The 27,921-nt window shown below is 38.1% G+C and overlaps 1 protein-coding gene across 2 annotated transcripts; it reads right to left on the bottom strand.

Moving 5' to 3' along the window:
- Positions 1-6,974: 6,974 nt before the first annotated feature.
- On the bottom strand, positions 6,975-26,747 carry LOC124168864. 2 transcript variants are annotated; one of them, XM_046547224.1, is made up of 4 exons: positions 26,476-26,742; positions 17,399-17,515; positions 12,894-13,135; positions 6,975-8,983 (listed from the first exon to the last, which is right to left on the bottom strand). In XM_046547224.1, the coding sequence occupies exons 1-4, from the start codon at positions 26,566-26,568 to the stop codon at positions 8,587-8,589; spliced, it is 849 nt and encodes a 282-aa protein (XP_046403180.1). In that variant the 5' UTR covers positions 26,569-26,742; the 3' UTR covers positions 6,975-8,586. The 2 variants fall into 2 exon arrangements, with proteins under 2 accessions (XP_046403180.1, XP_046403181.1); XM_046547225.1 differs by lacking the exon at positions 17,399-17,515 and having other exon boundaries at positions 26,476-26,747.
- Between the last annotated feature and the right edge of the window lie 1,174 nt (positions 26,748-27,921).

Genomic DNA, 27,921 nt, shown 5'->3' with positions numbered 1-27,921 from the left:
TTTCCTTCCACTTACATTTCCACGTGTGGGGATATTTTTGATTCGTGACATTACGGTACGTCCGAGAGGAGTGCCAAGAAGCGTTCCCGCCGCCGAAACAGCTGTGCGGTTGTACGGGAGAGGAATTCCTCTAGAATCTTTTGAATTGCCTACCATCTCTTGCCCACCTTGTGAACTAACGCGTCTAATCTAGATCAAAGGTCCACAACCCGCGGCCCACCGGCTAATTACTTGCCGCCCCTACATCTGCTTAGTACCCCGCAAGCCGCCTAAAATGCGTATGGCAGGGGGTGTTGGAACTCATGGGCGTACCCAGAATCAAATCTAGGGTGGGGTGTGGCAAACTGGCTGTTAAATAAATAAAACTATTTTTTCAAGGAAATAATCTCATAAACTAATAAAGCGCTGTTATAATTTTCTTAAAATGTTTTCAAAAATTCATTCACCTTTTCCATGCTAAAATGTCACAACTTGGCTTGCCCCTCCCTAGGCCATGGCTTGCCCCCCCCCAGTTATGATGGTCGTTCAAGTTGTAAGTTTATTGCACAGAAAAGGTTAATGAAACCAAAATTTTAAGGAAATTATGACAAAAACTTATTTGTTTTTGTAATTATTTGCTTGAAAAAAATTATTTTTATTTTTGTTTTTTTTTAACTAAATTTATTTTCGCTTCTGGGAAAAATGATATGTATTAGTACAAGATATGTCACTAAAATAATACTATTTTTTCAAGGTAATAACTCATAAACTAGTAAAGCGCTGTTATAATTTTCTTAAAAAGGTTGGTTTCGTTCACCTTTTCCATGCTAAAATGTCACAACTTGGCTTGCCCCTCCCTAGACCATGGCTTGTCCCCTCCAGACCATGGCTTGCTTCCCCCTAGACCATGGCTTGCCCCCCCAGTTATGATCCTGGGTACAACCTTGAATCAATCAATGAGAATTAATGTTTTTTTCCATTTCTTGTTATGTTGTTGTTTTCTTGCTCTGTCGGTGGCCGCCCCAGCAATCAACTTCTTTTTATTTCTTCTCGTTTTGGTAACTTAACATGGAGGCAACTCCAACCCTGGTTGTTTACCATAGGAGTGCCTATATTACACCATGTGATAATTCTATTTTCAACGTTAATAGCAGTAATTTAGTGGGATATAACATCTATATATTTATATTTATACCAAAATATGTTGGACGTAAAGAAACAATTTATAAGAACCTACATTTGGGGTATTATTCTATACCGAAGTGAGGCATGGATAATGACAGCAGCGGGGAAAGCAAGGACAGGGGCCTTGGAAATGCGGTGCTAGAGTAGAATGATGAGGATCAAATGGATTGACCGAGTTATTAATGAGGAAGTCCTAAGAAGAATTGGAGAGAAGAGAAGCCTCACGAAAACCTTGATAAGAAGACGGAACAGCCTTATAGGAAATAACTGGAGATATGATGGCCTGATGAGGATTATCTTAGAGGGACAGATGGATGGTAGGAAGAGAAAAGGAAGACCTCGAACAAAATATATGGAACAAGTAAAGAAGGATGTAAAAGAAAAGAAATACGTAGGTGTGAACAGATAAGCTGATAGGAGAATTGAGTGGAGAGCTGCGTCAAACCAATCTTAGGATTGTTGACCAATGATGACCAAAATAAGAATTTCAATTGAACGTTTCAATTACTTAATTTTATCTCAAATGATACCCAGCACCCTTAGAAAACCACGTATGGTATCGTTAAGTGCGTAGAGCACCAGGGGCGCAGCAAGGATTTAAGGCTAGGGGGGATTTCAGGCGCAGCTAATACTGGAGTGTATGGCATCCCTGCCAGGGTAATCGGAAGGTGCGAGGGCCCTCCGCGAGAAAAAAATTAAGATAAATGGTTGAAAATGGTGAGTTTTACGGTCTCTGAGGGATATTTTATTAATCCTTACACAATTCTATTAGTAATATTAATCCAAATAAATAAAATAGATTAAACTTAATCTTAGCTCTGGGGGGGGGGGGGGTTTATCCCCCAAAACCCCTCGCTGCGCCACTGTAGAGTACATTATAGACACTTGGACGTATGTACACCAATCATGATCGGACAATACAGAGCACACAGCTAGATAATGGACTTCACTCTCGTTATATAATTACGTCACTTCTTCAGCGTCAAGGTTATATTATCTCTATGCTGTTACGTAGCACTCCTTATGCTGCCTTCCTCTTGCCTTGCATGCAATTCTGGGAAAATCAGATGATCATATCGCTGACTTGGCCTATGCACCGATTGATGTCCAAAGTCCACTCATAGAGATAATGCCACACGAAACAATGAGCGGAATCTATACCCACTCAGCTATTAGATCAGACCACATGGCACTGCTTGTACGAGAACTCAAGTTCCTTCATTTGCAATCACCAACACCCTATCTATTATCCACTGAGATAACGGTTCAGCTGATCTCTGTGAAAATACGCATCGAGTTTTCTAGCTGATAAAGATTCTGAGCTTGAAGAGGTTGAATGAGTTTCGTTACCTAGGAAGCCGAATTACCAACGATGGACGAAGCAAGAAAGAAATAATCAGTAGAATAGCATGCGAAGAGGACCTTCTACAAAAAGAAACATAGTCGGATTTTGGAGGGGGAGTTCGGGGGTACGTGCCTCCCCCTCAGACGCTTAAAAAATGGACGAGATTTTAATGCAAATATTAATATGTTTGTTATTAATGAATTTTATTTTTCAATATAAAAGTTAAAAATATTTAAATATTAACGACTTTCAATTGGGTAAATTAAGTGTATTTTTCGTAGAATATTGTTTGCATGTTGTTTTTAATCACAAATATGAGAAGACCTGCCTGTCAGACCGTGGTGTTCCCCCCAGAAAAAAATCCTTGGTCCGCCCTCGAAAAGATGAATCTAATTACAGTTGAGAATACAAGTAAGGAAACAATTCTTAAGATGCTAGATATGGAGCACGTTTGATGAATGGATTGTTTACGGATTCGTTACTTACTTCGCGAGCTATTCGCGTCGAAAAGTCAATGGCCTCAACAACCGCGTATAAGTTTACTACGTCACACGCACTCGGCTTCTCCGCTACCCCTTGGCCTTTCGTGACATTTTGAGAGATTTTTTCCCTTAGTGAGCGGTTCTTCCCCGAAATGCTTCAAGTAACTGGAAATCTATTGACATCACCAACTCATGAAAAGTTATCAGTCAGATAAGCTAAAAGTCAGACAAAAATTTACACTATTAATTGCAAAACAACTTGACAATATCCATCACTATTTCCCGATTTAGACATTCATCTACAACATCTACAAATTACCCTGCGAGCCACCTCTAGGGTGTTTGGCAGGGGGTGATCAATCACCAGCATGCAGCATGCATTTGGACTCCCACATGCACACCACACCGTCCAAGAAACGTCCCGTATAATAACAAACTATACTACTATATGCTGTTAGAAATAGAATATAGAATAGAAATTCAGAAACATGCAGTAAGTTTTACATAGGTTAGTAGGCTACACTACAAGTCATGCAATCTATTTACGCGTTCTATTGCTGCCGTTATAATCTCTTATTGATCGTGGAAAAAATGACATTCGGAATCTGTCTGTTCTGCAATCTATCTCTCTTATTTTATTTATATGATCTGATCTTCCGTAGTACGTTGGCGTCCGCAAGATATGGTTAACTTCGTCAGAAAAGACACTGCTCTTGAATTTATCTAAAAGGTTTAGTCTATTTTTCAATCTACGGTCCGACAGAGATTCCCATCCGAGTTTATGTAAGAGGTCAGTTACACTAACAAGACTATCGTAACGACCTTTCACATACCTGGCAGCTCTTCTTTGCACGCGTTCTAACTCTGTTATTAAGCCTTTTTCATGAGGGTCCCAAACACTGGCAGCGCATTATGCATTTATACATTATAATCAAGACATAAAACATTATCACATTATAATTTACCTGCTGTAAAGGCCTGTTTACACCATACATTAACACGTTCGAGTTAATATCTGTTTGCATGAATGATTTTTGTGTACCCAAACGGAACATGTACGAATACATTAGAACAGGTTCTATTTTCTGTGCATGCATTCGCACAAGTTGGGTGGTTACACGGTGCATTTTGGCGTTTATTCTCGCGTTCATACATTGAGACATTAACCCGTACGTGTTAATGTACCGTGAAGACAGGCCTTAACAGTCTGAAAAGTTTTTGTGCCATCAATTAATAGTGCTGAATTTTTATTTTTTACACGTGCCATACCTTTAAAATGATTAGATATACAATTAAGAGTGCTTGGTACATAATAATTTGCCAACCTTTGCGCTGAGGAAACTAGGAAATAACGGTGCTATTTCTCATGTATTATTTTTAACTCCGAAGACAGAAATCAAAGGTCATTTGCTTCAGGCATCCACTGGCTCTGCGACAGCATACGTAGGTAGCTTGGGGCGAAAACGGTTTCGCCAGCGAGACTGCTAGTACCTCCAGTTCGACGGATTCACGAAGAGCGTTGTGTATTTATATTATCATCGCCTGCACAGAATTTCAGTTGAGATCAGTGGTGTCATGGTGCCGGAACGCCATTCCGGCATCGGTTAAGAAAAGACATAATAGTCAAATAACACTTTTGTCAGTTTTGTTGCCTCAAAATTTCTAATTTGTACATTCGTAACCAGAAAAAATTTGCAATAAAATTTAAATAATACCTTGTAATAAAAAAACACAAACTTCTGAAAAAAGTTAAGGAAAGAGCGTTACGTCACTGCTAAGTAAGTTTGCCTTGACGTCACTGGTTGAGATGAACATATCGCGAAGAAACATATGGATGAATATCTATAAAACCGAATAATTGACTCTGAACGAAGCAAGAAAGAAATATTGAGTGGAATAGCGTAGGAGGAAGAGAACTCTATACAGCAAAAAGAAACTTCTTACAGATGAGACAATAAGCATAGAAGTGAGGAAACCATTCAACAGATGTTACATTTGGGGCATGAGACTTGTTCGTTGACAGCAGCAGAGAAGTCATGAGTGGAAGCATTCGAAATGTGGTGTAACCGATGGATGATGAAGATAAATTGGATCGACCGAGTAAGTAATGAGGAAATGCTAATGAGAGTGGGAGAAAAGAGAATTCTTCTAAAAACATTAAGGAGAAGGCGAGACAACTTAGTTGGCCACATTATGAGACATGATGGCCTGATGAAAACAATCGTTGAAGGACAGGTGTAAGGGAATAAGGGCAAGGGACGGCCCCGAATGAGTTACAAAGGAAAGGTTATAAAGGATGTAAAAGAGAAGAAATATGTCACTCGAGGAAAATGTTAGCGGATAGGAGAGAGGAATTTTGAGCTACGTCAAGCCAATCTTAGGGTTGTAGACTTATGATGAGAAAATTAGTCTCTCTAAGCATAAAAGAAAGTTCTGAATCCGACTCAAATGCTTCAGTACATCAAAACTAACTTTCATATTTTTTATTACTATATCCTGAATTTCAACACGGGGTGTAAAGGATATCGTCCTGTACTGCCATACTTGGTGGTATAGATACTTTTTTTATCATATGGGCTTTCATAGATGAGAAAAACTTACAAAAAACTATTTCAAAATTCAAGTTATAAGCGATTTTGAAAAAAAAATTATTGAGCGCAAATGATGACAATAATCGTTGATAGTATACATTAAAGAAGCTCGTCTTGACAACAGCGTGATAATGTCTTCGCTTACTACCCTAGAGATAACGATTTCGAAGCCCGCCTGGATGTGTGTGAGAATTTTGTGTACGAGAAAGTACAACTTGTAAACTTTACGAAGGTTTTGAAGAGAAACTGAATATAATTTATCTTTCACTGAGTCAGAATAATCTGTTAATGTACATGAGTATGTAATGCCTCTTTTCTTGTTACGGCTGAAAGCTGGACGATTTGTGTATAATGTTTGTAAACATGTCAAGGCTGTATTTTTGTCAAGCTAAATCTCAGTGAATGTCCATCTACAAGTTCATATGCGATAGAGGTTATAAACTTTCCATGACATGGTGCCATTTCTATCTGAACCATTCAATATAAAACGTGCGTTACGCATTAAATGGTCTAGCAGGTTAAGATGGTGAAAAGTACCCCCAGAGATTTTGAAAAATAAAAAATATACACTTGAAGTGCATCCAAAATATTATGTTTCCCCAAAGTTTCATACCTCAAAAATGAAAAATAACCACAAATAAAATTGATACACGATTTTTAGTTTTTTTAACCATATCTCCTGTTTTTATTTTTGTAAAATCGTTATCTTGATTTTAAAATGTAAATATAATTACGTTCTACCATCTTGATTTTTTTCAAAATTTTTTGACTGAAAACTCAACTTTTACATAAGTTTGAAAATTTCAAAATTAAATTACAAAATTTAAGAAGCAATAGACACGCCGAAAAAAATATATGTTGTTGCCCCTGCCCTGAAGTATAATCTAAATTTTTTTCAGACTTTTAAAATTGGTGGAACACGGTCAAAAATACGAACAACTGCTGTGCGCCATTTGAATCTATGCATTCCAAGAGGATATTTCATTTGATTGTTGAGAGCAACTATTGTTGATCAGTTTCTAATATTATTGATTAAGAATAAACATTAACATAAACAATGCCTATCACACTTAGATTGATCGTAATTATTGTTTATAACCATACTATTAAACCTTAACATAACATACTGTTAACCTTCCGTCGGGAGCAATGGATCTGACAGACTTTTCTTGCCAATAGGAGTCATAGACCCTTTATACTCATAGTATCTGTTTGCTTTGTAACGCTATATGCAGCCTTTCAGTTTTCGCATTTATACCAATAGATCAATTGCGAATTATTTAGCATAATTAAGCAAAACAATGGTAAAATAAAGCGAAATAAAAATTGTTGTCCGTTGTCTGCTTTCTGCTCGGGGATGCTGAAGAGTTATCGAATGAAATTGAGCAATAATAATTTTTTTCAGTCATGTATTTACACTTGCGCGCAATAAGTATAGCAATAAAATTAAGAGCATTCCAATGAGTTATGAGAAAAACAATATTTTATTCTCGAAAAGCCCAGTCTTAATTTTCAGTTCATAAAAAAGCTCTAACTTACACATATATAAATATGATGAAATATTTACGCTATAAAAATACATTTATACACATAGTTATTCTTGATGGCCATGGGGTGGGAGTGGCGTGTAACTGTTAAGTTGTAAAAAAAACTCCGATGCTATAGGCAAATATGAACTTTTTCGATGGTACTGGTATGCAAAAAGAAACAGAACCAAAGATTGGAGTCACACTGGAAATGTCGGTAACCAAAGCATTTAATCAAGCCTTCAAATGTTTCTCCCAAGATCTCTTTGAGCCAAAATCGAGGAAACAGCACTTTCCATAATGAAGACAACCTCCATAATTGTGAACTGACACTTTCGAAGTAACAACTTTTCCCCTGAGCCATAGGGCACCTTAGAAATAACCACCGCAACATCTATCACCACGTCAGAACGAAGGTTTTCGTAGTGATGGTTGATTTTAGCATTTTTTTCGTGTTTTCTTCCGCGTCAATTGTCTGGTAGACAACAGCTTCCTTCACATCGCCTGGTAAAGCATTTGACAAGGGGAGTAACCGAAAACCGGGTCACAGATTTCAATCGAACTTTGCAGTGTTGTAGTCCGTAGGGAGCTGCCCGCGAATCACCCCCATATGGAGTTATATAACTAAAAGTTTAAACACGAAACTCAGTTCAACATTTACAGGTCAAATATATTCCCTTGGAAATGGGCTGCAATCAAGAATGAGGCGTAGGCCGGTGGTTTCGATATTCGACTCTTATTCGGAGTTCCTTGGATCGATTCTCGGTTGCGGCACGTTGATTGAAATGTGTGACCCGGCTTTAGGACACCTCCCTTTGTAAGAGACAGCAATGAAAGAGCTGCACACTACCAGCCCACGATACATAAGCGCGGCAAAACCTGCACGCCGACACCCTCGACCTGAAGGCGATGGTAAGGCAACATAGTCATAGTGTAGTATAATAGTAAGATGTAAGTATAATATAGTAAGATAGTAAGATATAAAGATGATAGGAAATAATTGCCAACAAGGTAGATGACGCGGAACAAAATCCGGGAAAAAGTCACAGATTATCCATTACCACGTGAAGTTGTCCATCAGTGAACATTTGCGTGAGCGAAAGGTTTACAACGGTGCTGTAGTACCAGCCTTACTAAAAGAACATGGCAGGAATGCTGGAAACGTCAGAGACCATAGAAAAATAACAACAACACTTTTATGGCTGTATTCATAGTTTCCTTAGCAAGATACTAACGCCTAAGAAGCGTTATAAGTAAAAGCATACTATCACAATGGTATTTATAGTTCGTCACTAGGGGCTAGCTTATAGTATGCTACTATCTTAGTGGCGGACTAAATTACTCGCCCCAATAGCGTATTTTAGCGGAAATCTATTAATACGGCCGTAAATCTTTCACTCAGGATCCCTATGGATGAAGTTCGGCGAAGTACTCTTCAATCGCAATTGTGAAGGCCAAAGCTACAGCCTCCAATTCCCTCATCCCTTTATCTGGATCACTTGCAGCGGGCCGGTCTCTTGGAAGCCCAAGTTCTGGAACACGGAGCTCGCCTCGCGATTGTCTTCTTTCACCAGCAGCGTCACCTCGTTTCCACCGTCCGCTATCCTTTTCGACAGGGCCTTCACGACAGCGGTCCCGTATCCGTTTTTCCGATGGTCCTTCACAGTGTACAGCATCCCGAGGCCGTAGTAAACGTGGAGGACCCAGGAGACCAGCCGTGATGAGCTGTCCTCCGTGAACAAGCCGACCGTCTCCTTCATGTCGATCGTGTCGTGTACGAGGTCTAGGGATGTCTGAGTGGCGTATGGCCACACGGAGTTGACAGCGGTCGCGTGACTTTCGTCCAGTTTTTTCATCACGAAGCCGTCGGGGATCCTGAAAAAATAGGGAGGTAAACCAATCACATCAATCCGAACGAGAGTTTTCACCATTTTAAAGGCCGAGTTTAACCATCAAGCCCGTACGGCACTTTCCAATTTATTGACCCATAAATCGGCGTGCAATATTGTTTAAAATATTGGGCGTTGCGTACCGTACGACACATATCAATATTTGCACCAATATTGGCCGAAATAGTGTTCTAATGTCTCGCCATTGTATTCAGATGAGTTTACGTTAAATAAGCATTCGTGTGATTTGTACGCTTCAATCAATGGAGAGAAAACTTATTTCGTCCGCATGTTGTAAACTTGAAGCGAATTTTCGAAAACAATGCTTAAGCCAAACCTGATGTTTTGCTAAGAGCTTCTTGATTTGGCCACTAGGAGTCAACATAACTGACTTCTGATTGGATATTGGCCGCGAAAAAAATAGAACCAATTCTAAATTCCAATTTGGGCAAGAAATTGTGTACAATATTAATCCAATATCCAATGGATTGGCCAATAAATTGGGAAGTGTCATACAGGCTTTAGAGTGCCGTGGAGCGCTATCGTGCTCCTCCTATCTCTCACGAAACGAGCCAGGAGCACTAAGGCGCTCCACATGAAATGTTACTCTTGGATGATGATAGTTCAATAATCATTCAACAGCCAATTTAACATTAAATATTTCTTTAAATCACAAAAATTATCTCATATTACAAAAAATTCGTCAAATGATACATTAAAAAGGTGAAACTACATAGGTACAATAAAGATTTCCTAAAGTTTTTAAATATACCTTTAGTTTTTTTTGAGACCTAATTTTTTCCTAACCTACTCCAAAATAAAAAAAAATGCCTCGGCAATTTTAGCGTGGAACCTAGAAAATCGGTTGACACTCAAAGGGTTAAAGATAAATTGAGGACCCTAGAAGCCAAGGGGTGCAAGTGCAATTTTGATAATTTTGGAGATAAGTGTAGAGAGTTAGTGGGGTACACAACATCACTGTGGCCGAGGGATAAAAGTTAATCATCACTGAATATATATAGAGGATGGAGAAAAGCTGTGTCACGAAATTTTAACTCTGGATGGCTGATGCCAGTATGAATCAACATTATTAATGGTTGAAAACGCATAATTTCTAAATTACAGAAACTTTGAGATTACAGATTTTAAATCGAATTTCGATTATTAATAGACAAAGATCGAGGAATCGAAACTGAGCCACGATATTCGAGTTTTGATTCAAGTTTTCGACTCAACGCATCAATTTTCATAAATGTGCCAAATTTGAATCAATTACGACTAGCTCTCTTATGTTTGCCAGCTCTTGATGGTAAATACTCCACTGTGAGACGCTTTGTTGTAGGTTTTATAAATTCATAGTCAACGCCGAGCTAAGTTTATGTGAACGAAAGGAACGAATGTGAACGAAACTTTATGAATTGAGGACCCTAGAAGCCAAAGGGACAAGATGCACAAAGGGTAAGAAAAAAAGACTGCTGTTCCACAAAATAAAATAAATATTTGCGACCGGTTTCGATACGGCGTATCTGGTATGCGTCATATCGAAACCGGTCGCAAATATATATTTTATTTTGTGGAACAGCAAAGTCTTTTTTCTTACCCTTTGTGCATCATGAAGGAGTTCTACCATGAAGGATCTAAGGTTTTCCCGGCGAATAGACTGGAGGAAGAGTTCTACCATGTTACGCCGCCCGCCATCGCATCTACCAAGGGGCCAAGTTCAACTTTTACAATTTTGTAGACAAGTGCAGATAATGCTTGGTGGGGTACAAAACATTGCTAGTAAGAACCAAAATTATTGATGGTTGAAAACGCACCATTTTTAAATTACGGAAACTTTGAGCCATACGCTCCGATTGGCCGCGAGTTTGCGGATGCATTGGCTACATCGCGATCTCCGGATATATATATATATATATGTCCCATATAGTTTGTGTGTGGGTATGTGATACTTGGGACATTTATGTCATCAAGGCCGCCCTCAGGGAGGATCTAAGGTGTAACATACGCCACAACAAAAACATTTTCAGGGGAAATATATAATTTGGAAGATTTTTAAAACGTAAACTATGCAGGGAGGGTTAGGGAGAGGGGTAACGAGCCATCGAAATTAGTGGGAAGAGTATCCCTGTGTGTTATCAATACTCGTGAAAATATATATACGAAATTTATTTAGAAATGATCCAACCATTACACATGGGCTACGTATAAAACATATCTGCAGTCATATATGGACAACATATGATCCGATTATGATGAATGCATGTATAAAGAATTTAGGAGAATATTAGAGACTATATGTGAAAATATATACTCGTGAAAATATATATACGAAATCTATTTAGAAATGATCTACTCTTTACCCACGGGAAACGTATAAAACATATCTGCAGTCTTGAATGGACAACATATGATCCGATTATGATGCATGCATGTATAATGCATGTCTCTTTTTTTTTATCTTTTTCTTTTTTTTTATCTTTTTTTTTAGATAATATTTTATATATTGTAACTTTTTTTAAAATTTTGTAATATGTTAAGCAATATGACTACTTATTTGAATGGCTATTAACGAATGGTTAATATTTTATAGGCATGGAACTATTGTATGAAAATATTTTTAACTATCAAATGTATTATTGTAAACAATTAAACAATTAAATTAATTACGTCTCGCAAAAAAAAAAAAAAAGAATTTAGGAGAATATTAGAGACTACATGTAGTCAATCATTAGCTCGCTAGCTCAGGGGGAGCGGGAAAGCTTTTCGATCAAGGGTGACTTAGCTGGCGAGCTGCCTTGGGTATATCGCAATCTTCAGAAGGCAAAGCATTTGAAGTCATGAGTTGTTCAGAGCATCCGGCAACAGTGCAAACTCGCGGCCATACGGAGCGTTTGGGTCATTGTTTCTGAAGTTTAAAAATGGTACATTTTCGACTAAACATCATTAGAAATTTTGGTTTCTAATGGCATCGGCTATCCCGGGTTAAATTTTCGTGTTACAATTTATCTCCACCCTGTACATCAGTGATCCACTTGTATCCATGTGCCATCCCTGTGCCATAACAATATTGCGTACCCCACCAACCATTATCTGCACTTGTCTTCATAATTATAAAAGTTGAACTTGTACCCCTTGACTTCTAGGGTCCTCAGTTTAAGACTCGTTCACATAAGCTTATCTTGGCATTAACAATGACTTTAAAATGCAACAAAGCATCTCTTAAGTGGAGTATTTATCCTCAAGAGCTGGAAAAAATAGAGATCTAGTCGTCGTAATTGTTTCAAATTTGGCATATTTATGGAAAACGAGGCGCTGAGTCAAAAATTTGAATCGAAACTCGAAGATGATGGCTCAATTTCGATTTCCTCGACCTTGGACTATTAAGAATCGATTTTGGATTTGAATCGAAATCGATTTTTCCATCATTGGTGCCTCGTTCAGATTACGATAGTCCGAGCGATCGTACTAACGACAGTCGGCCGAACTAGCAGTGTGAATGCATGTCCTGACAATAGTTATCGTAGATCCAAGCATTGCTACTTAACGATGGTTAGGCGCTGGGAGACCGGAAGAGGAAGCGACAAGAGAAAGACGAAAAGTTCGTGAAGCTCCATTCGATCTATTTTTTTAATGGATTTGTTCTAGGAAGGAAGAATATGGGCGGAAGAAAAATTATTCTTTAAATACACGTTGAAAACAGTAATATCTTGGCCCTATATACCTCAAATGCTTTGCTCACCGACAATTTCTCGTTCAATTTAGATGTCAGCACTAGAGGGCAGCACAGGTTTTAACAATCGTTGTGTGAATGCACGATAGTTCCGACGATTGCTGGAACACTAGTAATCTGAACGAGGCATAACCCGCCCAGATGGCTGGTTCAGAAAACTTACTCGATTGTGAATTTCCTGGCTGCATCCGCGGCCAAGCAGTAGGAGTCGAAAACGTAACTCCACGCCGTGGGCAATCCTCTCGATATAATTTCATGCTCCAGTCGGCCGAAGAACTCCTTCTGCACGCCGAAGTACACCATGGGTCCCTTCTCCCACTTGATGATATCGTTCCCACTCAGGGCCGTCGTGAGGAAGGAACAGCTTTTGTACGGGGAGTAGATGAACGCCACATTCAACCTGCCCTGCATGAAAGAAATCACAGCGTCAGCACGCGCTGAAAATCGAACACAAACAGTCATTTTCAACTAATTAATACGTCAGAATTCAACTAGATTAATCGTGAAAGGAATATCTTTTCAACCAAGTAACTCTAAAAAAAACCACCAGTTCTATTTTGAATATTTTTTTTGTCCCTTTGATATTTTTGTATTTGATATATTTTGTAGTCAACCACTTTGTCGTCGTTTAGGCGACGGAAGATTTTTTTACATTTGAATTGCGTTGGAAAAGTCAGAGTGAGTTTTGAGTTTGAGCTAGAGAGTGTTTGAGTCAGAGATAAAAATTGGATGCAATAAATTTTATTCTATTATAACTTCAATAACGCCAATATTCTACATTATGGCTCCTTTTGTCCTTTTTTTCATAGCATCTTATTGTTAGTTAATCTACAGTTACAATAGCAAAATATGAAAGATTCCTCCCATTTCGCGCGAAATCAATGTTAAAAAGCTAAATGCAGCCTACAATTTATTTATAAATTATACAAAACAAGATGTTATATCATTGAAAAAGAAAGCCATGGTGTTGACTTACAGGAAACCAATGGCGCAGCGAGGGGGAGGGTTTGGGGGATAAACCCCCCCCCCAGAGCTCAGAAACTTTTAAAAGTTTAATCCACTTTACTTAATGGGATTAATATTACAGTAGATTCCGGTTAATTGGGACATATCAGGACTTGTGATTTTTCCCCCAATTAAGCGGATGCACCAATTAGGCGAACTATCCTGTATATGGGTGTAAACAAACGTTAATATGATAGAGAGAAGACTAAAGAATGTTTATAATGCAACGTAAGTTTATTAAACTATTAATTTGATAAATAAATCAGCGAGTTTAGTTAATTTATTATCATTTTTAGGAATAGGGTGGTTTCCTATTATTTTTTTATTGCCTTAATCGAAATATTATTACTCCTGGAGTACGTATTTCACGCTTTTAGATTTTTAAATGATAATATCTATTTTTCGCGATTAAATGAAAAGTGAAAATTTTCAAGCGCGCGAAAACGCGACGCGTTAGTAGGAATGATGGGAAATCTCTCCGTACGTCGTATTTCTGGTTCCCCCTCCGCCCGGTGAGGTGACCTTGAGGCGAGGCTTAGCGCTGATACGTCGCAGGCTGCCAGCGGGTAGCCTAGTGCCCTGCCGCCTGGTAGCGCTTGGCGTAAATAAGGATTATTAATACCTTATCAAACGAGGAAAACTTTCCGACCTTAGCCAGTTTTAATAAGTGATTATTAAGACATGTTTCCCTGAGCTCTGCGCCTCATGCATGCTTTGGTAACCTCAGACGATGTATAACTCCTATCCTCTCGTGTAGAAACTAGGTCCCTGTGACGTCACGTGGAGTGGCATCGCATGGGCGCCAATTTGGCCCTTTTCAAATGAGGATAAAAATGGACCATTGTCATTCGTCTACACCGGCATTTATAAAACGAAATAATTTGTATATTATGAATACACTAATGGTGGGTAACGAATCGCAATTATTGCCTTTTGTTTTCTTTGATGAAGGAAACTACCCTATTATAACTTTTTTGGTAAAAAATTTATTTCACAGCCTTGGGCAACGCTGAATGAGTGTCTTTTACTAAGTCCTATTAAAGAAAAGTCCTATCCTCTTGCGGATAGAATAACAACAAGAGCTTTCAAAATAGGGCAAAAATAGAAACATTTGTGAAATTTAAGAGAAAATTAAAGGAGGAAAATATTAAAAAATAGTATTCTGAAAACAAAAAAATTTAATTTCGTCGCGAGTACAGAGTCTATGTCGCCGACTCATGGCCCAATAAAGCGGCATGCTGTCCCAATTAAGCGAAGAATACTCTGGGATATTCCTCTATTGGGTTCTGCTCTTCAAGATCTGCCCCAATTAACCGGTGGACCCATTAAACGGAATCTTCTGTACTTACAGGAACACTAATTGTGGGTAAGAAATCGCAATCAATGCCTTTCATTTTCTTTGATGAAGGAAACTACCCTATTGAGTAGTAGAGAATTTTTCTGATATTTTCGTCGATTCATGCTATTTATTTTATTTAGCTCATGCTAAAATAGTTTCACAACCCTGTCAAATTAGATTCTTGGGCTTACTGTCTGCAGTCAACCCTCTTTTCCCCCTCCCTGTAGAGACCCCAGACCAAAATTAGATATCGATTATTAGTATCAGTATGAGATCTTTTTTATTAGGTGGATCGTTTAAGATTTCAAATACTTCCAAATGCTGTTCATGGTCCTTAGAACCAGTGGTGCAGCGAGGGGGGGTTTTGGGGGATAAAACCCCTCCCCCAGAGCTCAGAGAAATTTTTAAGTCTAATAGATTTCACTTAATTGGATTAATATTACTTACAGAATAGTGTAAATATTAATTAAATATCCCTCCGAAAGCCGAAAAACTCACCATTTTGAACCCTTTATCTTGAACATTTTCTAAAGGAGTGCCACCGCACCTCCCGCTTACCCTGGCGGGTATTCCACGCCACCAGACACCCCAGTAAATTAAAGGTGGAAAATAAAACCTAAAACCCCCCCTCCCCAGCCTTAATTCCTAGCTGCGCCCCTGCAGGAAACAATAAAATACATCGTTTAATATATGTATGAATTATGAATGGGGTAGGTACCTAAGATACTCCATACAGTCGTTCGCGTAAGTTTTCTATGCACAGTCACAGAAGGCTTCATGAAAATGGATTAAGTGTTGCGAAGATGAAAGCCAGTACCACGATTATAAGTTTAGGGCAGGGATGGAATTGAAACTAAACGAAAGTCAAAACCGGTAAAATTTCAATAGTTTCGCTCGCGAAAGCGAAATGTAGAAACGAAATCGGAATCAAATCCACTTGGGGTCGAAACTAAACTAAAACTCTTGGACGAAACGAAACACAGGTAATATTTCGCACCGGAGGGACCACGTGCTTCACCTTCGAACGGTTTCGACCCACACACCGAGTACGAAGTATGGTTGAATGAAGTAGAGATTTAGCCTACCGCCATTAGATGCATGGGACACTCATATTATTACCACTAACATGAGAACGGTGAACGCAAACTGGCCATTCGATTTTTAAGCTTAACGTAATTTTTAACCCCTCTACACGTTAGTCAAACGCAGAGTCCTCTAGATTGCTCTCTCAGCACTACTCTCTCATCATAACTTCGTAGTTATTATATGGCAATATAGAGGACTCTGGTCAAACGTAATGGGTCGAAACTATTCCCTCTTATCCCCCTCCACTCAAATTTTGGGATCGTAACTAAACTATGAGTAGCGGAGTTTCGATTAATGTAGTTTCGTTCCTGGGAGTAAATTTTCGTCCCGCGTAGAAACTAAACTCCTTGGTGATTTTAATTTCGTGCGGGAACGAAACTAAACCTAGCCCTCGTATTTTTATTTCCCTCCGTCTCTAAACGAAACATTTTCGTTTCGTTTCACTTGCCATCCCTGGTTTTGGGATCGAGGAGGACCTCGATGACCCATGATTATGCGGTCCCAGTAGCGTTCTGAGCGGCAAAGAATTTTTGCATCTCCCCATATTGTAAAGGCCGTTTTACACGGCACGCGGAATTGCGCAATCTTACGTACGTGCGAAGGCGCAATCAAAATTGCGTCGTGTAAAGCGGTGAATTGCTAGAACACATGCGAGAATGCGTGGATGCGAGACGGAAAAATAGCCCCTGTTCTAATTTCGTTCATGCATTCGCGCAATTCCACGCCATTTTAGAAATTAATGCAGCTCTAACCCGCGCAATTCCGTGCCCCGTGTAAAACGGCCTTTAGAACAGCTCTAGTAATTTTCCACACTTTTTAATTTGCTTAACTGGTTTCATTGTTTATACATCATTATCAACAGTTGCCAGCTCTTGATACTGACGTATAAAAATTGAAACTGGTTGAGCATATTAAAGATTAATATCTAATTCGCGAATGAACCGTTATGCGCATGATCATTCAGTGAAAATTGGAACATGTTCTATTTTGCTCGCATGATCCTGTGAGTGACGGCCTTAAGGCTAGAACGACGGCCAATTCGACCGCTTTAACCTGGTGTAGAGCCCGAGAGGAATACCTGAATTTTATTCACTAGGAAAAATTTAAAGACATTCAACTAATTTAAATGCAAGGACGATGACAGCATATCTAGAGGCCGACTGGATTGTAGCATTTGTATACCTTTCCATTGTAATATTTGAGTGAGTTAAGGAAAATGCAAAAATCAGTATAGATACCTCGGCCGTGGCGATGACGGCTCGTTGCCATCGCACATTTTCTGGGCGGTACATCTTCGTGGTAATACCAGGGAGCTTGACGCTCCACCTCCAAGTCCTCCGGATACAGTTGAGAATCTGCAGGAGAACATAATGATCAGAACAGGCCACTTAACCCTTAGTTAGCGCTCAGCGGGGTTTTCGCCGCATTTTTCGAAAATTCAAAATAGCGCGTTTACTGCACGTAGATCACTGGTGGAACATTTTGGTATTCTATTTCTGTGCTTTTTCCTCGACCAAGAACACTACCGTCTGCAATTTCTTAAGAAAAATTATTCAAAGTCTTTATCGAGAAATTTGCATTTTAATTGGATTTATTTTTGTTTATGAATGAAAGAGAAAAATATTTAAGGTGCTTTTAATTGTTAGAAGTTATCCAAATGCGTTAAAACAACCTAAAATTTTAATGTATATTTAGGAAAACCAAAAATATTAAAGTGCGGCAAAAAAGCCGCAAGCTTGCACTGGCGCTATCCCAACGGGCGCGTATCTAAGGGTTAACAAGATCGTCCTGCATTGTATAAAGCCTGAATCATACGATCATTTTTTTTCGTCGCGAAAGTGATCACTATTACTGCGCAAAATGATCGTCGGCGGCAATTGTTTTTCGCGATCGCGATCAGGATTCCCATCGCTATTTTTCATCACTCGTCCGGTCGCTTTTTCCGTCGCTAAAACCCCATATCAGCCAATCGGAACGCATTCCCCTATGGAGCGATTGCAGCGCAACGTTTGACAATTGTGGGAACGACATAAATAAACAAACACGCTATATAATTTCGTGATGTGGGTCCTATGACAACGAGCTGTGATATTGGAAATGATGCGAAAAGCGACGGCGGGAGTGACCGTGTGATTCAGAAAAATGATCACAAGAGCGATTGCTTTTCGCGACGAGAAAAGTGATCTCGATAGTGATTACTTTCGCGACGAAAAAAAATGATCGTGTGATTCAGGCTTAAGGCATTTAAAGGAAATAGATTTAAAGACATTTATTTTTTATTTTTTTATTCATTTTATTCTCAAACCACCGGATACAGCTCTTTTTGGCCATTTTACACCTGGGTGTTCAGCAAATGTAACAAGTAAACGTACACAAACGACCATCCCCTGGACCGGGGAAACGTACCCAGGCGGGATTCAAACCCGCGACCTCTTGTTTGGCAGGCGAGAACGTTACCCCACCGTCACCGAACATTCAGTTCTATATATCAACTTATATAAATTTACTTGTTAAAATCGTCTGCCAAATATAAATATATCACCATATAAATATAGCTATATAGTACGTAAAGGAATTAGATCTCAAGACATTGAGTCATAAATATCAACTAATATAAATTTATTTGTCAAAATCAGTGGCGCAGCGAGGGGGGGATTTTGGGGGGTAAACCCCCCCCCCAGAGCTCAGAGAAATATTTAAATTTAATCCATTTTACTTAATTGGATTAGGATTACTTATAGAGTAGTGTTAGGATTAATTAAATATCCCTCAGAAAGCCGTAAAACTCGCTATTTTGAACGATTAATCTTAAAATTTTCTGGAGGAGGGCCCCCGCAAATCCCGATTATCCTGGCGGGTATGCAATACCCCACACCCCTAAGTATTAGTTGCGCCTAAACCCCCCCCCCCCCCTCCCAGCCTTAATTCTTACTTGCTCCTTTGGTCAAAATACTTTGTCAAATATAAATATAGCACCATATAAATATATCACCAAATAAATATAGCTATCCAGCGTTTAAATGAACTAGATCTCAATATATTGATTCATAAATATCAACTAATGTGAATTTATTTGTCAAACTCGTTTGTCAAATATAAACATAGCTACCAAAAACTAACAAACTCCGAGATAAGAAGTCCAGTTTTTATAAAACGACATTCAGAAGGCCTGAGGATGACCCCAGAGTCTGAGCTCGAAACGTCGGCAGATTGAAATTTCTAACACGGTGGGAATCCCGAGAGAAATTTACCCGCAAATAAAAAAAATAATTGTCTTAAATAATTAGTAAGTAAGTAACTCACGCAGCCAACTACTCGGATACTCAATAAAAACAAAGGTTTGACAAATAAACCATATAATCATCACTGGTCAACAATCCTAGGATTGGTTTGACGCAGCTCTCCACTCAGTTCTCCTATCTGCTAATCTTTTCACACCTACGTATTTCTTCTCTTTCACATCTCTCTTTACTTGTTCCATATATTTTGTTCGAGGTCTTCCTTTTCCGTTCTTGCCATCCACTTGTCCTTCGACGATTGTCTTCATCAGGTCATCAAAAATAAGTGGCCAGAAATTGGAATTATTATCCCAACCTAATTCTAACGGACCGCGGACTAGCCATAGGCGTGTTTTAACGCTGTCATCCGTAGACGCATGTTTAAGTACGTGAACTCCACAGAGGAACATTATTATTGTAAACTATATCGGTACTGTTCGACCATTTATCTGGGGAGTATCATTAGCCTTCAGAGACTAACCAACTGGGGAGTAACACCCAAGTTAAATTACCCCGAATTGCAATGGGAAAACATATTAATTAAGGATTGAAACGCAACATTGATATAAAATCGAATCAGCACTCATGCTGTATTCTCCAACTAATGATATGCTCTTTTTTTTACTTTTTACTAGATTTTATAAGTTTTTTTTCTAAAAACGTACATTTAATCTTTTTATTCTATTTTTAATTTTTTACTTTTTAGATGTAAATAATGTAATCCATTGCACCAGAGCCGTTAAAGTTGTTTTCTGCCAAAAAATTATAACTAACGCCATATATTGAGAAAATTTAACGCTATTTTTCAATATGGAAATTTAGTTTATTCATCAGAGCACTATGGAACAAAATTTCAAGACTTTGAAAAGACGATGTAATAATTACCACCACTTCTGTCATGTTCGCGCAGTAATCAGGAAATTGGCTCAAATGCTGGCGATAACTTCATGGTTAATTAATGGCTTCATGGTAATCAAACTTGGCAAATTTTTAGTTTTCGGTCAAAAACTTAAAAAAAAAAAAAATCAGAACGGTAGAACGTAAAAGTATATACATTTTAAAATTAAGAAAAAGATTTTGCAAAAATAGAAACTGGAGATATGGTTAAAAAAACGAAATATCGTTTTTAAATTTTTTGGGGGTTAATTTCCATTGTTAAGGCCTGAAACTTTGGGGAAACAGATGCTGGAGATAACTTCATGGTTACTTAAAGTCAAGAGATATGAAAAAAATCATTTTCTGTAGACGTTGTATTTCTCGAAGCTTGTAGACGAACTTAAAGCTTAACAGTATGGTTATAACCAATAATTACGATTAATCTAAATGTGATAGCCATTGTTTAAGCTGAAATTTATTCTTAATCAATAATATCAAAAACTGATCAACAATCGTTGGTCTCAACAATCAAATCAAATATCCTCCTGGAAAACAGATGCAAATGGCGCGAAGCAGTTATTCGTGTTTTTGACAGTGTTCCATCAATTTTAAAAATCTGAAAAATTAGGATTATACATTGATGTAGGGGTAACACCATATATATTTTTCGTCGAGTTTATTGCTTCCTAAAATTTTTCATTTGATTTTGAAAATTTCAAACTTATGCAGAAGTTTAGTTATCGGTCAAACTTTTTTGAAAAAAAAAAATCAGAATGGTAGAACGTAATAGTATATACATTTTAAAATTAAGAAAAAGATTTTGCAAAAATAGTAACTGGAGATATGGTCAAAAAACGAAAAATCGTGTTTCGATTTTTCGGGGTTAACTTACATTGTTAAGGCCTGAAACTTTGGGGAAACACATAATTTTTCATGTACTTCAAGTGTACATTTTTTATTGTTCAAAACATCTGGGTGCACTTTTCACCATCTCAACCGGCTAGACCCTTTTACCCATACGATATTTCGGACTAGAAACTCAAGATACGCCTGAATGGAATGATTTTTTTAGATACTACTTTGCGGCTAGGAGCAGCCGATATGCGCCGGTTAAATTTCAATTTCTGTAAACTGACTGGTTGGGTTGTCTCAAAAACCCACCGGTACGACTTTATTGTAGGCGCCTCCGGTGTGCTCAATGAGTTTGAAATGCGTTAAATCACTTTCGACCTGAAGACGATGACTGCAATGTCAGCGAAAAACGTTGTCAACAGAAGCTAACGGATGCAATGAGAATCCGAAGATAATGCAAAAATCATGTGATCAACACCGCGAAAATCTTCGAACCTACTTTCAGTAGGTTATATTGATGTATGCTTTTAAGGGACACTTGAAGTGCTTCGCGACCGACCCTTTTCGACTACAAGGCTTCAATCCTACTACCCCCTTTGAATGGGAAAGGGTGAAGGGGTGGAAATTGGAATACGTGTTATGCTGAGAGGGAGAGATGACCTTAAAAGCAAATATTCTTTCACCCTTTCGACATCTGGAATTTTAGGTTGCGACAGAAAAAGAGGACGATGAGAAAAATCCATTGTTGATTTTTCAACAATAAGTAGCACATAAATGTATGTTATTAATTATATATAATCTTTATAATACATCTAATATTACGTATTTTAGTTTTTTTACTTAATATAAATTCACAATTTCATGTAGGTAGGTAAATATACTTTTGCCACTTGGAACTGACCTGAACTGCGAAACCCTCAAGTAAAAACGTCACAGTAACTTGTTAGAGCAGAGCATGTAGAACGTTTTCATTTTGGTGTTATTTAAAAACTATTCAAAATGTCGAGTACTTCATGTATTTTCTGCTTTCAGGGATGTTTACCCGGAGCATTGAATAATCTCTTTAAATCCTCAAATCCTATAAATTCTTAAAACTAAACATTCCACCTACTTTTTGCTGTATGCATTTCCGCTGGCATGTTTGATTTTTTTGGAGACACGAACTCTTTATCAACATGAAAAATAATATTCACAGTAAATAATATCAAACGAGCATGAAAATGTTAACACGTCAACATGTTATGAATTTCTGAACCATTCTTCTTCTTCATCGGCGCTACAGCCTTTTGTCGGCTTTGGCCTCCATTACAATCTTCCTCCATTCCTCACTCATGATGGATTTCTTTCTCCATCTTCTAACCCTCAAATTAGCCAGGTCTGCTTCCCCTCCGACTTGTAATTTTAGGCGTGGACGTACTCTTCTTTTTCCACTGAACAATTTTCCCTCCGAAACTCTTTTGACCACTCTCTCCTCTGATATTCTAATCAAATGTCCCATCCATCTGCGTCTCTGTGACTTGACAGGTCTCACAATACTTTGCCTTCTATGACACCGTCAAGTTCTTCATTCCATCGTCTTATTTATTTATTTATTAAACATCAAAAACAGCACTAAGGCCTTTGTATTGGGTTTTATAAACAAAATAAATTATGTAAATATAATTTTTTTAAAGTATAAAAATAATCTCATAAATAACAATCATTTTCATCATATACAATGCATACAAAAGGTGGGTATTAAAAAGAAAGTCTTTTCAATTGGTTATTGAAATTGGTGCGGGAAGCAAAGAGGTCAAGAGAAGAATAAGTATTTGAGATGGAATTGAAAATAAAAGGTAAGCGGTAAAAGAGGGGATCTATGGGATATTGACAAACGCAAATTGTGCTGGTGTAGAGCTTCAGTATTGCGGGTTTTGCGAGCTGGAATGCGGAGTGAAAAGAATGCCAGGAGATCAATGCATCTGAAGGACCCATTCATGATGCAGTGAACATCTTTGAAGTCTAATGTAATCGGAGGTGGGTGGGGTGTAAAATCAAGTGAGTTAAGTATTTCGGCACGTGAAAGAAGAGAGATGCTCGAAATACTCCGTTTTCTTGTATATGTTCTAAAACTTTCCTTAGGCTCCTTCTCTCAAAACATCCGTAGTAGCACCAAAAGGATTGTATCTGTATATTTTTAAGATTTCGCAATACATCGGTACACAGATTTGCAAATCTGTATATTATAAATATTTTATACATGTCTGATGACCCATGGTCCTTGAGATATACCAGAATCTTTAAAATATACAAATAATATCCTTACGGCATAACCAGGGATCATCAGACATGTATAAGATATGTGTAATATACAGATTTACGACGAGTTATACGTATTTAATCTATGTAAAATCCGTATTATGGCAGCAGATTTAATATGAATAATATCTAGATATTATCTGCGTGGTAGAGGACATTTGCATGTTTTTATGCAGATATAATATGTATACAGTGTATACTATGATTCGTATTACATCTAGATATAATCCTTTTGGTGCTACTAGGGATGTAAGTGCGTGCGTCTCTGATAATGTGTAGCATTCACACCCACAAGATGTTAAACGTCAAGAGTGCTTGATGCTGTTTACTGATATTGTTATGAATTCCAAAAATCAGATGTATTTCTACATACTAAGCCGCCTCAATTAGTGTGTGGGGGGGTTGTTAGGACACCAGCCGTTTACAAATAAAAAGGACACGCTCAAACTAAGTTTCGCCTAGGATTTATTAAAGTCCTTTATGGTTCGGGGGAAAATGGAATTCGCATATCTATCCGTTCGGCAAAATATCTCTCTTTATTTCTCGTTTCCGTCGGACCTGGAAATATAGTGGGGCTCTAATATTATGTTCTCCGTGTCGCTCTTAAAGGTATCTATTTTCGATTGCTCAAGTAATCTAAGCCTATCTCGCAGCGTCTGAATCTCTAGCGGCACCCAGAATAACGCTTTTAACATCTGTGTAACGATTTTGTACGCCCGTAGCAGTATTTGACGAAAAATGTAATGGTAAGTGTATACGGATATTTAGCACCCGACACCTTCATTGATGAAAATACGAAAAAATTGCGAGGCTAATATATACAAGAATAATGAGATCAATTTCAAACTAACGTACGAAAATGTGCGCGCTGACATCAAATTGGCAACAAGGACGCATGGTTCTAATCAGTTCTAATTTCTCAGCGGGTTAACACCTTCGTCTCTAAGCTCAAGCTTCTCGTTAATCGATCCATCCAGGGTGAAAATATAGGAGGAAAAGGTTTGAAGCGGGGAAGTTATCTACGAAGCAATGATAACGTAAAAGATCACTCTTTCAAAACAGTTAAAAAGCATTCTGATAATTCTGCGAATACTACGAGAGGATTTCACCAATAGATTAACAGCAGTAAACTGAAATGGTTGCCACCGCGACTGCTTCGGATTGTTTTCAGGCAGAATACCTCATCAAAAACACGGTCCATCAAAATAAAGTGGCATGCATCAAGAGATGCGAACATGAAATACAGGGTGCTTCAGGAGGAATCTGCAATACCTCATGAAATGGTAAAAGAGAAAATTTTGAGTATCTTTGCCCTATAAACATGGGGTCGTAACTCCTTAGTTAAGGTAATGCAAACATTTTTTGGATTCACTTTGGAGTTACCATGAAAACAGTTTTTATTTGGTATCCAACTTTTTCGGCGTTTTATTTAATATTCCGGATTTTTTAAAGATATTAATTGAGATTTGACGAAAATTTTCGATTATAATGGTCTGAACTAGTCAATCGCAAAATGGGTGAGGTTGTGCAATCTCATTGGTGATACTGGCTCAAAGCTCTCGTTTAATTAAGCTCAAGATTAATTGTTGATAGTTCAGTAACTAAGGAGTTGCGATCTTATGTTTATAGACAAAAAAATGCTAATGCTAATGCACACCCTAAAGAATAACCCTGCCAACACATAGAAAGCAAATTATGGTTGGAACAAAAAAATTTAATTGAGGTACGGGGGAAAAATAATTGGAATGGAATACATATAGAAAACCGATAGCTTTAGCGGGTAACGACATATATCACGACTGAGGAATTACAACGCAACTGTTTACGAATTGTTTTTAGGCGGATAGCTGGTAAAAAAATCGCAATTTTAATTGAAATGGAAAGGTCACGTCAAACTCAAGACAAACAAAAATTTTAATAAATATAGTTAATACTAGTTACCATGGGGGAATGTAAGGAAGGGGACAAGGGAGCCCTCCCCGAAATGGAAAAAAATAATTTATCTGAATAAAGAAAAAAATAATGCGCATGAGAAAATAGTGATACAAAGTTGATGGATTTTTCAAAACAATAGTATTTCAAGATATAATACTAATAATTATTTATTTTGGTTTACTTTTTGAAAATTACCACCAAAAATTAATGTAAAATATTTATTGTATTATTGGTATTTTCCCACCTAAAACATAATCTATATTCGCCACTACTGGTTAGAATCATGAATATTTATTTATGACATAAAAACAAATATTAAACAGAACATATGTAAAAACCAATTATTTTTTACTCCAAAGTATAAACAAAAAGTTTAAATAGAACACAAATATATTTTTTTCCAGATTTTAATAGGAAAGTGTTAATTTTTTCCCCATTCGCATGGTTTATTGTTGAGCACAGAAAATGGTTAGTTTGACTCAGAGTGCACTACAATAATGATAGAGATCAAGCCTTGAATATAGTTTAGATACCGGAGTTCGAAGTGCTGTATCTAGGTATACGCGCAAACGATAATGAAGAAATAAACTGAAAATAAAAGTGAACTTATTTTTCCTTAATATCATTAGAAGCTGACTTGAAGAAGAGACGAAGCTCATATTGACAATATTTTTACCTATATTTCTATGAAAAAGTTAGGTACGGTTTTTGACGTTCGGAAAACGATAGCTTCACTTTAAACACTATTTTATCAATAACGTCTCCATGTTTTGACATGAGAATGGACATAATGAAGAAACGGCCTATAATAAATTTATAATAATCGCACAAGTTCCAAAAATCATTGCTAAAGAAAATTATGCTGTTTTCGTTAATTAAAGACATGTAGGAAATTTACTAAAATCACTGCCAGTACCGTATCCATTCACAGTTGACGAAAAATTCGTAGCACAAGAAACAAAAACACTTATATGTCACGACTAACTTTTATAATTCAACATTTGGTCACACGAAGAAACACTACACGTGCTACGACCACGAAGATTTGGGGGTTGGTTTCCAGGGAAATAACTCACAAAGACAGAATCCTTTCCACCCTTGGCCATTTCCTCCAGGACCAGAGGAATGTCTTCCGGGTCAACTTCCTTCCAGTTAGTCTCCGTTTCCATCTTTGACGCCAAAATAATCGCACCACGGGAGTAACGTATCCTCACGGCGTGTTAGCGATGCTTCCGACACACAGAAACGCGGGCGGGAGACTAGAGAAGGATCTTTCAGCTATTGCCAGCGCTGCGTTCCGCGCGCGGCTATTTCTCCGCCCCGTCGATTCTCTTTTATTTTAAACTCGAGAAGACAAGAGGGGTTAAATGCGCAACTATATTAATCTCGCCCGCAACATCACGCTGGTCGTACGAGTGGAGGGAGTAACGCACAAAGCTGACCGTAATTGCGTCAACATTGTTGCGATATATTTTTAATGACCTCAAGTCACCCCGAATGACACAGGAATCTTATTAACTGGGATTGCTCTTCGCTGAAAGACTTGAGAGAGTCTTTCATCGGATCGTCATAAATAAGGAACACCGGACTCCTTGTCCCAAGAGAGAATTTTAAACGTTTCCTTTCATCGACGAGACGATATTTTTTTGCTCACGAGGAAGGAGACCGACGCGAAAATATTTTCTCTGGCACGGCTATTTTTGGTTTCTCCGCTAGGGTTGGACAACAAGAAAAAGTGTGCCGATGTACTCTCGTCTGCTAATAATTCCACGGCAGCAGGGATAGACGTTGGCTAGACGGACAGGTCTCCTCCGGATGTCTGGCTCATCTATTGTGTTTTCTTTTCAGGAGCGAAGCACGTGACGAATTTCACAAATGCAGGGTTATCATGACCTACTCTCCCGAACGACGGCGGAAGTTTTTCTCGCGATAGATCAATCAGAAAAAAACTAGAAATATTCCAAAATAAATCACTTCGTATTCTCCCGAACCTTTACCAATCGACCAAAATTTCCGATATCCTTTCCGCCCATAAGCTCCCAACCGTAAAAAATTCATTTCGAAGTTGGTTTGCAATTTTAAGTCCAGGCTCGGGACAATCAATAATACCTATATTAAGGCCTATTTACACGGTAGATTAACACGTACGGGTTAATGTCTAAATGTATGAACGCGAGAATGAACGCCAAAATGCACCGTGTAACCACCCAACTTGTGCGAACGCATGCACAGAAAATAGAACCTGTTCTAATTTGGTTCATGCATTCGTGCATGTTCCGTTCCGGTCCACAGAAATCATTCACGCAAACGTAAATTAACTCGTATACGTTAATATATCGTGTAAAAATGCCATAACGGGCATTTGAAATTGTGATCCACCATTTCCAACCACATTCACACTACCTATTCAAGTTACTCTTTTATCAGTTACCTTCTTTTCCTATGCCTTTCCTTCTTTTATTTTTTTAAAGGTCAATTAAGGACATCAGGAAGCAAATTGCATTTGCAAAGGAGGCGTTCAT

This window comes from Ischnura elegans, chromosome 12 (genome assembly GCF_921293095.1).
Source record: "Ischnura elegans chromosome 12, ioIscEleg1.1, whole genome shotgun sequence".
Lineage (NCBI taxonomy): Eukaryota > Metazoa > Arthropoda > Insecta > Odonata > Coenagrionidae > Ischnura > Ischnura elegans.
This window is presented reverse-complemented; position numbering and strand designations above follow the sequence as displayed.